This window comes from Amphibalanus amphitrite, unplaced genomic scaffold (genome assembly GCF_019059575.1).
Source record: "Amphibalanus amphitrite isolate SeventyFive unplaced genomic scaffold, NRLGWU_Aamphi_draft 002235F_arrow, whole genome shotgun sequence".
Lineage (NCBI taxonomy): Eukaryota > Metazoa > Arthropoda > Thecostraca > Balanomorpha > Balanidae > Amphibalanus > Amphibalanus amphitrite.
In genome coordinates, this window is record NW_024883723.1 from 36,850 (window position 1) to 49,172 (window position 12,323).

Here is a 12,323-nt window from a genome sequence, read left to right on the forward strand (position 1 = left end):
CTCACAAATGTATGTGTATGAATAGTAGTCGATTTGAGAACCAAACCGAGTCGAAACAGATCTGAGATGCACCGGCAGAATTTCACTAGCTCACAAGCGTTGCATGCTGGGCCGGGGCAGGCCGTTCCGGTCATAGTGATATTTTTTCTGTCATATTCACAGGCCTCGCTTCGCGCTTTGAACAACCTATTGAGCCCCGGGTGGTTACAATAGATTTATAAATGGACGGATTCTCTTTTGAATAGCAGTCCCTTATTTTCACTAAGCTCGATAGCTCAGGGGACATGGTAGCTCAAGCACGAAAGGGTCCGTTGCTCAAATGGTCTCGTTTCAGTTGGTTTGTTTTGGTTACGTATTTTCGGTCTAATGAGAGCTTTTCAGAGCGCAATAATGAAAATTGGGAGGACGACACTGGACAGTGGTATGTAGGGTCACTCTGGTGCACCGCCAGTGCTGGGGCCGATTCGATGGACAGGCGATCCAGCCCACCGCACCTGAGCCAATTCTCCTGAGAAGCTATTCACTACCTAGTATGTACAGCCCACCGCTAAAGTAATGTAGGGTTTTACCAATCTCAACGGTTGGCTTTGACTGGCGATTGTTTAATGCAGAGTGATCGAAAAGAAGATGTCAATAGCTAAAGTTGCAGCTGCAAGGGTGACGATACATATAAGCTACATTCAAAGTTTCATTGTAGTCTGGCTAATCGTTCCTAAGCTTCAGAAGCAGAACATACCCATGACTGAAACCCCACATTACTTCTGCTGTGGACTGTACCTACTCACGTCGGATGAAAGTGATCGCTCTACCAGACCAGGGATTTGAGCGGTGGAGGCAGTGGCGCGGAAACTTCTTCCAGACTGGGGGGGGGGGGGGGGTGAGTTATAATAGAGATCAACCTAAGGTACCCCCAAATCTAGTTTTCTCACCGGCTTTAGGCCACTTATTTTTCAGACCTTAGCCTTCTCAACGAAAAAAAAAAACGAAAATATTTGCGAAAAAGTGAGGTATTCCGTCTCGGCTGAGTGAAGGAACTACCGTTTCGGCAACCTGAAATAAAGGTTTTAATCTGCCAAATGAGTTGCCGAGACAGTGAAAGAGGTGGGTTTTTCACTTACATGCTTTCTTCCGTTATATTGTGACCCACGATCCCTAATTTGGGGAGGACAAGCTGCCCAACGGTTCCTGGCTAGATGAAAAGTTGCGGGGCACCGTCCCCACGGCCGCAGATTTGGGGGGCAAGCTTCTCACACTGCCCCCTCCCCCGGTTCCCGCGCCTATATGTATATGAATCTATGAAATTATGTTGGTAGATTTCCGACTTCGATTCTTCCAGCTGGTGGGGTTCAAATACATTACGAGCCTCCCCCCAGCCGAAAAGCTGGAGCTTAGCCCTCCCCCCCCCGGTTCCCGCGCCACTGGGTGGAGGAGAAGGATTTGACTGTCCTGAGAACGTAAAATGAGGGAACGGTGAGGGGCGGATGGTCCCAGCTAGCACCATATGGTCCACATGATCTTAGATGGTCCCAAATGGTTCAATAATAGCCCAGGTGGCTCCCCTGTAGCTCAGTTGACCTCTCTTATACGCTCAAGGGTTTCTCGGTAGCTCAGTGGCCCCCAATACTCTCACAAGCCCACTGATGATTTCAATTAGCATCTCGGTTCCTCAGGAAAGCTTGGAAGCTCAAAAGCCTCTTGGCAGCTCGAAATATCGTCGTTACAGAAAATACAGCTACAAGGCGTTAAAAAGTTGACTTTTTAACGTTGGCTCATGAGCTGCATGACACAAGTCTATGGTCGGCTCTATGGTCGTGGCTCTATATGGTCGTAGCCTCTTATACGGCCTTGGTCGTAGCCACGTGCAACAGCGACACCTATAGAAAGCACAGCCGCGCCACCTGTAGCGATGGAGAAATCGACGAGACTCGACGAGAAGTAGGTACCGTGTGTGCGCTTGGTGTCACGACACGATCAATAAGTAACTGACTATTGGAACTAGTAGATAGTTGCCGGTTGGTACAGCATCAGCTACATCTCATGCCAAAGGGTAAAGACAAAGGGTACACTACATACGTCAGCGCTGTTCGATCAATTTCCCATCATTTTTGACGTATTAGGATCATCTCGATGGTCATTAGTGAAACTGTACCTAAGTGGACATTTTTTAGTTACCTTACGTGCATTTTTTTGGCCTTCATGATTCATGAACCTAAGATCGGTTTCACAATCTCGCTGGCCAGTCTCTACAAAAATAAAAATTAAGAGAAGCTGATGATTTAAAGATGGTGCAAAAGTTCCTTACAAAAAAAAAATCGGGAATGATTCATCTTTCCTCCAGAGTGCCATTTGTGCCCATTTACGGAAGTTCTTCAGGCTCCTACTGCTCCATCAAAAGCCTATAACAGCAATGAGAGGCGGCGAGACACCCTCCACCCCCTCCCCCCATCGCTAGCAGATCAGCTAAGAACGACAGGCCTAGAGGACGAGAGGCACCGGGAATCGAACCCGGTTCCTCCCAAGTCCCAGCCCCAATACCTTACCCACTCCGGCGCCACTTTTTCGCAGGCAGGCTTCCGGTATGACAAATTTCCTTACACCGAACTCGGCTCTGAAGTGTAGTTCGCGGCGTGATTGGTCACTCCGATTGGTGACGTCATCTGTGTTTGAGTACGGCACCGTGTCAACTATACGACGTGTTATCGGCCTGAAGGCAACTGGGCGAGATAGCGGCCGGTTTAGTCAGGGCGATAGGTGAAAGACACACGTTCCAAGGTGGCCATGAGTGAGGAAGCGTGGCGATAGTGGTGCAAAGGAATAGAACACATATTTTAGTGATATTTTTGCCCTTTGTATTCCGTGGGCAGTGATTTTTTGTGGTTGGTGTCTGCGGCTAAGCCGCAACAGTTGTGACTGAGCTGAACAGACTGAGCTTAAGACATGGTCTAAGCTGGCTGATGCAAATTCGATTGGTGAGTATACAGTATACAGTATACACCTATATGAAAGCTGGTGATGCTTGCGATTGGCAGTAGCAATGCATGCCCCTATTCAGTGAAGCTTTTAGTTGTCTACCGTTGCATCTAAAAAGTTCGTTTGAAAAAGCTTTTTAGTTCTTTTTAGTTCAACAAAGTTTGGGAATGAAAACTGACAAGCATTTTCTTGACTTGACTTATCACTATCGCCTCAGCATGACAATTATTTCTGATGCATTTTTGCACATAATTCTGATTTTTTATTTAGCTACTCAAACTGTTCAGTCCGGCGTCTTTCAAATCAAACACATGGCAAAAAATAAAGATAGTATTGGCAGGCGGGCTAAAAACAAATCAGGCAGTTACATTCCGTTCTCAATATCACCGAAAAAATCCAACTCCCCTCTTCTTTTTACTGTTTCCGAAATTTTCACTTAATATTTTTCTCGTGCAGAGGCCTCTTGCACCAAAATCCTCTTGCACCAATGCTTGGATTATATTGCATCGTATACCCAGTCCAAGTCTCAAATGTAACAATTTGCGTGCAAAATCTAGCAAGCACATGTAGGATTATGTATTGGGCTATTGCAAACAAATTTACCACCGTTAGATTAGCTTATTCTGAAACCGGTTTTTTCGATTTTACCTAGCTAGGTAGTTTGGTGCAAGAGGCCTCAGGTCTCACTTCGAATAACCAAAAACTACCTCCACTGCGCCGCGTCTGTCCACAAACTATCAAGCTATTTTTATCAATTTCTGATGAATGTTTGTTGCGTGCTACATCGATCAAACAGATGCCAATCTTACCGAGCCATCAAGGTGGTAAAGAGGGCAGTAAAATGTCACACTAATTAAGAAGTTGAATAGCAAATAATTGCATCAGATTCTTCCTAGTAAGCAATCAACACAAAGTTCGAGTTCGGTGACCGTTCAATGACCTATGTCGCAAAATGCAGACTGGTAAAAGTGGCGAAGGGTTAAATGCGACTAAGAAGACCATAGTATGGTGTATCTGTGATAACTTCAAGACATATTTGGCATAAATGGGTCATAGGTTCTTACATTATCGCTTTGCTAGTTAGAATGATATGAAATTGAAACAAATAACTTATCTCATAAACCTCATAATACCTATCTCGAATTCACTGATAGTGTGCAAAAGAAGATATGTTCATATAGGAAATCGTGTTTAAAGTTTAAAAGATAAACATTGAACATACTGATTGATTTGTGCCATGCTAGAAAATGTATGTCGGATAGTTTCCATCACGAAAAAATGCACTTTCCTATAATGCATCATAAATAAAACGTAGTGTCAGTGTAAAACGTAACGTGCAGACTGCACAAGCATGTCAAGTTTTCAGGCCTTGTGAAGTGAAGCTCACAACTTTGTTACGCACTGTTCACTACATATTGCATACGCTTACTTATTTTCTTTCCTCCTTTCCAGATTGCATATTCTCACGACATTTGAGCCAGCTGCAATTTTTCACATAAATCTCCACTGCCATCACCACCAGTGGATGCATATTCACCGTCATCTCATCTCCGCGCAATCTCCGAGAGCTCTCATCTCGCAAACGCGCCACGTCCGCGCCAATAAATCGCGAACGCCTCGTGGCTAACTTCGTTCCAGCGCCGCCGTTCCGGAGGGTGTCGCAGTTCGCTCTCTGTCGCAGCGTCGACGTCGACCAGGCCAATCGATTTAGCTCCACGCTCAGAGCTAGGCCCGACGCCGGCCCGCAGAGGCGGCCGCAGTCGACCGCGCCCGGCCGGCAGTGCCTCAGGCGCTCCCGGGTCGCGGACAGTCTCGACGCGCGGACAGTCTCGAAGTTGCATCGGCGTCTGCAGACGGCTCGTTGCATTTGGAAGTGGATTCGCCGGAGAGCAATAGAAGCAAAGTGCATATCAATGGAATCGGCACGCGAGCAACGGCTTTGGTGAGAAAATACCTTACAGTGATTTCAGTGTAGTAAGCTTTCTGGCTGAGGACAGGCTTCCGATTAAATCGGCAGCGAGGTCCGAAAGCAACAACTAGTTGGCAAGAAACCTGCGGATCCAAGACCTGCATCGTGGCATATCAAGACGAATAGTCTACATCCATAGCAACTGAAGAGGTGCTAAGATATTGAAGGACAAAGGTGAGAAACAAGTGTTTAAAAGTTTTCCATATGTTGCGTTCAGACGTGCAAACAGTTGCGACCAGTGAAACAGAAGTCGAGCGGTGAAGTAGCGAAACCCGAACACGTTTCACCGAAGTGACACGCTGTCGCGTAGCTACAACCCATCCTGAAATAGATGTGCTATTTCGAGCGTGTCAAACACACATCCGTTTGCACTTTGACGTCCGTCGGCCGAGGGCTGGTGGTTGACGGTTGCGTGACCTCACGTGCGGCCTTTGTGTGAGCCTGCCGAAGTTAGAACCGCGTGACAGACCTGCGTGTCAAGACTTGAGCGGCTACACTTCTGAACAATCAACAGTGTGATTTGTGAAGTAACAGGGGTGAAGTTGTTCACAAAGAGAGTGAAGAAGTTGAAGTATAAAGAAGTAAAATGCTAGTGATTGCTGGTGAAATAAAGTGCAACAAGGACAAGAAAGCGGGCTAGCATTCTGTAACATTCGTTGATTTTTATGAGCTGGTTGCGTGAGGTGAGGCCCTGCTAACCTAGTGGTGAAAATAGCCAGCTCCTAGCTGGGTTTCGTGCATTCAACACTTTATCTCAGCCAGTACTAAGAATTCAACTTCGTCTAAATCGCACCGTAGCCGCTGACGATGTTGCCTCAGTTGCTGCTTCTGTCGCTGTTGTTCGCTAACGTCGACTCCATCTGGGAGCCCGATGACGTGGCGTCATCGGCGTCATCAGCGTCATCAGCGCATAACATCGTGACCGCCATGTCAGCAATTCAAGGCCAAGATCCTTACGAGGATGCCAACATCCTGAGAGAGTTGACAACTGAGGAGGGCAGCGGAAGAACAGAGGACATCAGTGCAGACGACTATACTGACGACGACAAGTGGGCTGAGGAGGGCCAAGACCAGATGATGCAAAACCTGGAGCATGGTTTTGTTGAGAGTCCAGTGCTTGGTGACAGCAAAACTCAAAGCAAGGGAAGCTCAGAACTAGAAGGCAGACCTGTGTCGGACAACCAAGACAACGATAGAGATACCGGCAATAAGGATATGTTCTTCGAAGAAGATCCGGAAGATGTCCTGAACGAAACATTGCAATGGAATTCACCAAAGCCTGACCCTGAGCTAAAATCTTCGTTGGATACACGATCAGAAAGAGAAAATCTAGCTTTTGTGACAAGCAGCCAGTCAGATGTGAGCAAAGTGATGTCGACAATCAGTATCAGCAAAGCACCGCCATTGACAGCGAATGTAACGCCATCTCCAAGAGGAATTACAGCAAGCGCGACGACTGGCCGTCCTCCTGTAGTTATGACCACTCAACAAGTCCATCCATCACCTAGTGATGATATTCCGAAGACAGAAGAACATCTTCCAGTGAAAACGTCGTTCGTGCATCACGCTGAAGGTCACCCTAGCGCAAACACCGATGAAGAGGCGGTTGAAGAAGAAGTAGAAGAGTCCCAACGAGCAATTCCAGGTGTCAAGAAATTTGGTGCGGTAGTGTCGGAATCTTTGGCATCAAGTACATCAAGCCCACAGATCCAAACAACCACAATGGTATCTACATTTACATCAACACCCACAGCCATTACCAAACCTATATACACACCCGCTTCCGAAACCACGCCTTCTTTCACTCGTAATTTAAGTCCACCCGTCTTCCCAAATAAAATCGCCAAGGCCGGTGACACCGATTCCAACCCGAGAACTGACTCAAAACCGGGGGAAAGAATCACCAATGAAACAATCAATGACTCTGTTCCTTCCACTACTGGGTCTAGCCAAGACTCTGACTTTGATCCACCTGAGCTGATGGCGTCCGATCCTTCAACAACATCTTCATCCCCAGTCCCTCCTGTAACCTCTCCTTCCCCACCCCCTCCTTGCCTACAAGAATGTAACGATATCATCAGCTCCTTCCAACTCAAAGTGACGCCATCGTACAGCATGGCACAGCAAGGAGTCAACGTCTCGCTCCGGTGTTGGCTCACCAAACCTGCCGAGTCTGACCCGTCAGAGGAGCTTTTCTGGCGGTTTGAATCGGACAACGGAAGCAGCCCCTGCTCGCTGGGACCATCGGGAGCGGAAGAAGGCGCGGAACAGTGTGCAGAACTGGAAGCGGAAGCGGCGGAAGAATTCGAAAACCGGACGGATTCTGTGATCAGGTGAGTGTCAACGACCTAGAGAGGACAACAAAATGAACCAAGGATGTCAGTTTTCTTCATAGGCATAATTCATCTACATATGATTTAACCCGGCGGCCGCTGGGCCTCCGCGCCACCCGCCGGCCGCTGGGGGGGGGGGGCATAAAGTTGCCCCCCCCTTTACTTCTGCGACGATATCGTCGCAACGCGAAGAGATAGAGAAGCGAAACTTTGCACACATCTTCCTGAATACCTAGCCGAGGTTGTGTCCAAATTTGGTGTCGATCCCATTTGAAATGACGTCACAGTGACGTCATAAGTGAAATTATAGATTTGCGACTCTCATATTCCTCACGATACATCACATATATGGGACCGAATATAAAGGGCCGATTGTTGGTCAGAAACTAGATGGAAGTGTAGTAACATGTTTTAGGATGACAGCAGGTGCTGTCTAGTTCATTTACAGTCCAGTTTCATGCTCAGCGTCATCAGAAACGGTCCATATCGGGAAACGACAAAACTTTATGACGTCACTGTGACGTCATCTTAGGTGCTACAACCACCAAACTTTCCTCAAACATTGCCTAGGTATTCATTTGAAGCTATGCCAAGTTTCACGTTCGTAGCTCATCAGGTTTCGGAAATATTTCACAAAACGTAAAGGGGGGGCAACTTTATGCCCCCCCCCCCCCCCCAGCGGCTCGTGGGTTAACAAAGACAGTTTCTCGCTTACGTTCGCGCACGTCGCTAAAAATAACAAGGCAAACGAGTCAAAATAGTGCGGGTATTGAAGGAACATTCAATCGACGATAGGCCAACTAACCCGTGTATCATACTTCTCCCTCCAGTTGCGCTAGCAAGCAGGTCACACTGATGTCTCCCTATTCCTAGGCTTCTACTAATCAAGCTAGAAGCATGCATGCCATGCAGATCACCTAGCCCAATCGCCTCCAACAGAAGCGAATAACATTAGCAGTGGCGAAGCGGACCCAGAGCTCTAACGAGTAACGAACTCCGGTCACGCGAATACGGGGACTAGTGATGTCAGTTACAGAAAATCGTGATACCGATACCAAACCAAATACCAACAATAACCATAGGAAAACACCAAAACCAAACCAACTTCAGAAACTGAGGGAAATACCAACTTCTTACCGAATTCACAGCCTCTTTTACATTAGCGACGATTCACAATACCAACAAAATACCAAATGCATTAGCCTTGAAATACCAAATACCAAGTTGGTATCGGTTTGGTATCGGTATACCAAAAAGTTGGTATCCGATTGACATCTCTAACGGGGACCGTATCGGTCGGCAATTATTGGCGAGCGTCGAATGGCGCGGTCCCCCAGCATGTCGTAAAGGTTTACTGGAAGAGTTGTTCGCCACTGCTGGGCCCAGTTAATCGTTTTGATCAGGCCAGACACGCTCGAAACGGGATTCGGCCGTAAGGCCAGACTCAGTGAGCTCATATACGATGGGAAAGCGGAATTAAAAAATGCTGGTTATGCTGAGTGAATAGGTTACATAGCCGTTCGTAGCTATCAAAGTACTTAAGCGTCCTAAAAATATATGAACATTTAAGCTCATCATAAGTTAACCCGGCAGTTGCTGGGGTATTTCGCCACCCACCGTTTGCTGGGGGGGGGGGGGGGGCGTTAAACGCCCCCAGCCGATAACTCGAGAACCAATAGACGCAGCGAAACGCACGAGGCGGCAAACGAAAGAACGCGACGAGACGCTTCAGATGAGTACTTTAAAGTTGAATTTTGAGGTCACAGGTCGGGTCAAGGTCAGGTCAAACACCTGAAATCGGGCTTTCAGTAGCATGGATTTCAGGACTTCGCAATGAGCGCCTCTCGTCATAAACTCTGTCAAAACGGTGCACAATCCATCATATAAGGCTTACAAGAGTGTCAGCCCCATGTAGGGGTCAGTCAAGCATAGATCAGTGTCAAGGTCAGGTCAACCGGGTAGGCACATATCCCCGAAAATCAAAACTGATATTCGCAGCCTGTGACACATGTTTTATGGGTAATTTGGGGCGTAGAAAACGATGGTGACATTCATTTTATCATATGTGTACGTGTTTGGCTCAAAAAGTTCAATATAAGAAATGTATGTATCATGGTCGTGAAGTAGTCACGAGAAATTGCCAAGATTCAGATCAAGATTTTGGCAAATGCGAAACGATAATCAATAATCGAAGATAGCCATTTGATTGTTCATGGTATTGGCAGTCTAATGCCGTTTACTGCATGTCTGTATGTCTATTCTGTGATTTTATATGATTTTTGAACATATGCCGTTTTTGGTCGAAAACTCAGAAATCATGACGTCACTAAAACCTCGATATCTCAAATTTTTTCCGACCGATTTTTTAAAAGTTTTGTCACAATAGACTTCAATCAATTCCCTACAGGTACCTAAAATTTGGCGCGCCTGTGGCGCGCCGTTTTTATGCTATGGCCCGGCGAAAAAAGTGGGGGCGTTTAACGCCCCCCCCCCCCCAGCAACTCGCGGGTTAAGGTAAATAATTACGGAGCGAGCGAAGCGAGCGTAGTCTTTCCTTAGATTAACGGAAATTTCTGAGTATGAGCGGCCGGCCGGCCGGCCGGCCGTGGTCACGCTTTTGAGAGGCTTATATCTCAGCAACCACTTGACCGATTTACACGCGGTAATTTTTGTAGGGTAGCTTCATTCCTTCTACCAAGTATTGGACTATTCCCAATTTCCCGATGCATGTGGGTGACCCCTTATGCACGTGCCACGTGCAAAACGAAGAGGTGTCACTTTTGTAATTGTTGCAATATCTCGGTAACTACTTGGCCGATTGCGCTGAAAGTTGGCATGTAGGTAGGCACCCACTAGGCACTGCATATACATGTGCCAGAGTTGGGGTGCTGCTGCACGTGCGCACGTGCAGGGGTCGTTTCCAGATCTCGGGAACGGCTGGACCGATTGCGCTCAAATTTGGTACACGGTTGGGGACCGGTTAGTAGGGTGCCGTGCACAAGTCAGTTGGGACCCATTTTGCACGTGCGCACGTGCAGGGTGCCGCTTCCAGATCTCGAGAACGGCTGGGCCGATTGTGCCCAAATTTGGCACATCGCTAGAGACCAGTTAGTAAGGTGCCGTGCACAAGTCAGCTGGAGGTACCCCCTCGCAATTTCGCACGTGTAAGGCCCACCCTCTCGCTCGCTCCGTTAGTCGCCCCAAAAGGCGTTATACTGGTTATATATTTGAACTAATGTTACGTAGACAGCAGCGCACATAAATGCACAAAAATTCAACTAAAAATATCATGACTTTACTGCAACAGAGAAAGGAACATTGGCAACACAAAATAAGTACGCATTTTTTAACAGCCAAGAGAAAATTCCCAGTGCAACAATTAATTCCTTAAGTCCGACATCAAATTGGTTTCCAGAAACATGCAATGGAAGTCTTTGTTTTCCTACTTTCTTTTCAATTTCTCAAGACCCATCAGGGAAAAAGGACCCATAGAGTCCCACCACCACCCTCTAAAACATCCAACCATTTAACGTCAAAGCTCAAGGGTTGTTTATTTTCACTAGAAGCCCGTCGGGAGCTCAGTTTCTACCAGATTGGCCAGCCTTTCGGTCTGATAAGTCAGTTGGCAGATTGCCAGCACCCAGACAGTCCAGAAGGTCAAAGTTTGGTTCGGAGCGCCCGACGCGGCTCGGTCGATAGCGCTGAGAACGGTTGAGCCGAAAACGGTTGGATTCACCATGTTGCAGGCAGCTTCAAAGAGATAAAGATGAGATTAGGGAAGGGTATGTCCCCGTAATAATATTTATAAGAGATTATGAAGGAAATAAAGCTATTGTTATTTGTCCAAAAATACACCTTTAGATGTGCTTGGTTTTAAGCGCTAAATCGCATATTTTCTTTTTCCCAGATTGACCGTTCCTGAGGCAACGACTGCTCACAGCGGCAAGTACGCATGCGTGGTGACTGCGAACTGCTGCGAGGGCACGGCGCACACGCAGAAGATCCAGCGCAACAGCGAGGTCGCCGTTATAAAAATCTACGGAAAATCTACGGAAAAAAATCTACGGAAAATCTACGGAAAATACGGCGTACAGCTGGCCGCCCTTTCTGTGCTCTGTCTCTTCCTCCTAACCGGAATCCTCGGCTCGGCGGGCATTCAGAGGCGTCCGCCGCCGGAAGAAGCGCGTTCCCGGTCCTGGTCACGTGTACTATGAGCCTGTTCGGCAATTTTATCTGCCGCAGACCCGCGGGAGACCACGTGACACCGTCGAAGATGACTATGACGATGATTTCGACGACGGGGGTTTGGGTTACGAGGAGCCCGAAAGGGTGGAGATGGGTAATGTACGAGTGAATCCCATGGCGGAAGTTCCGCTCACGCCAGCGGAAGTCCCGCTCACTCCGGCGGAAATGATGCCGTTGCCACCGGAAATGATATCACCAACTATACGCAAAAGTGAGCTCGAGTTTCCGCGACCGCCATCGGACTTGCTAAAGAGAATGAGTAGCAATGTGGGTTTTGACTGAGCTGAACGTTTTGCCATGTCGCATGTGAAAGGGTTGTGCTATCGAGATACAAGAAACTCTGGACTAAGGTTGTGATTGGTGAACAACGCGTTGCTGTAGAAAATGAAAAAGTAAACGATGTGAGGTCGGTAAGGACCTAGCTGGTTCACCGTACTGACTAATTAGTAATAGCATTAGTCAGTGATTGTTAACGTGCTTTTAATTAGCTTCGCAGCTTTGACTGGCTTTCAGCGTGAGTGTGAATGTAATTATAATAGCAAGCTTTATGATATTGTAGCATAACAGCTGACGAAGGCCCGCTGCATAGGAGTAGGGAAGCTTTATTTTGCTTCACAGCTATCCCCTTGTCAAAGATGAGAGCTGGTTCTAGATTAGCATGATGGAAGACGCCGTTAGGTCAATGTTGACGAATTGAGTGTTGGTATGATGATGCTTGAATGCCTATATCAGCGCTGTTGTTGAAATATTGTACTAGGAATTCGCTCGGTAACGCTTTGGGTACACCAGTCGCCAGTGTACAGCAT

General features: G+C 47.3%; 1 protein-coding gene across 1 annotated transcript; it reads left to right on the top strand.

Moving 5' to 3' along the window:
* The first annotated feature begins 2,728 nt into the window (after window positions 1–2,728).
* On the top strand, window positions 2,729–12,323 carry LOC122376671 (histone H3.v1-like). Its single transcript, XM_043356578.1, has 3 exons — window positions 2,729–2,969; window positions 4,423–7,272; window positions 11,180–12,323. The coding sequence occupies exons 2-3, from the start codon at window positions 5,747–5,749 to the stop codon at window positions 11,484–11,486; spliced, it is 1,833 nt and encodes a 610-aa protein (XP_043212513.1). The 5' UTR covers window positions 2,729–2,969; window positions 4,423–5,746; the 3' UTR covers window positions 11,487–12,323.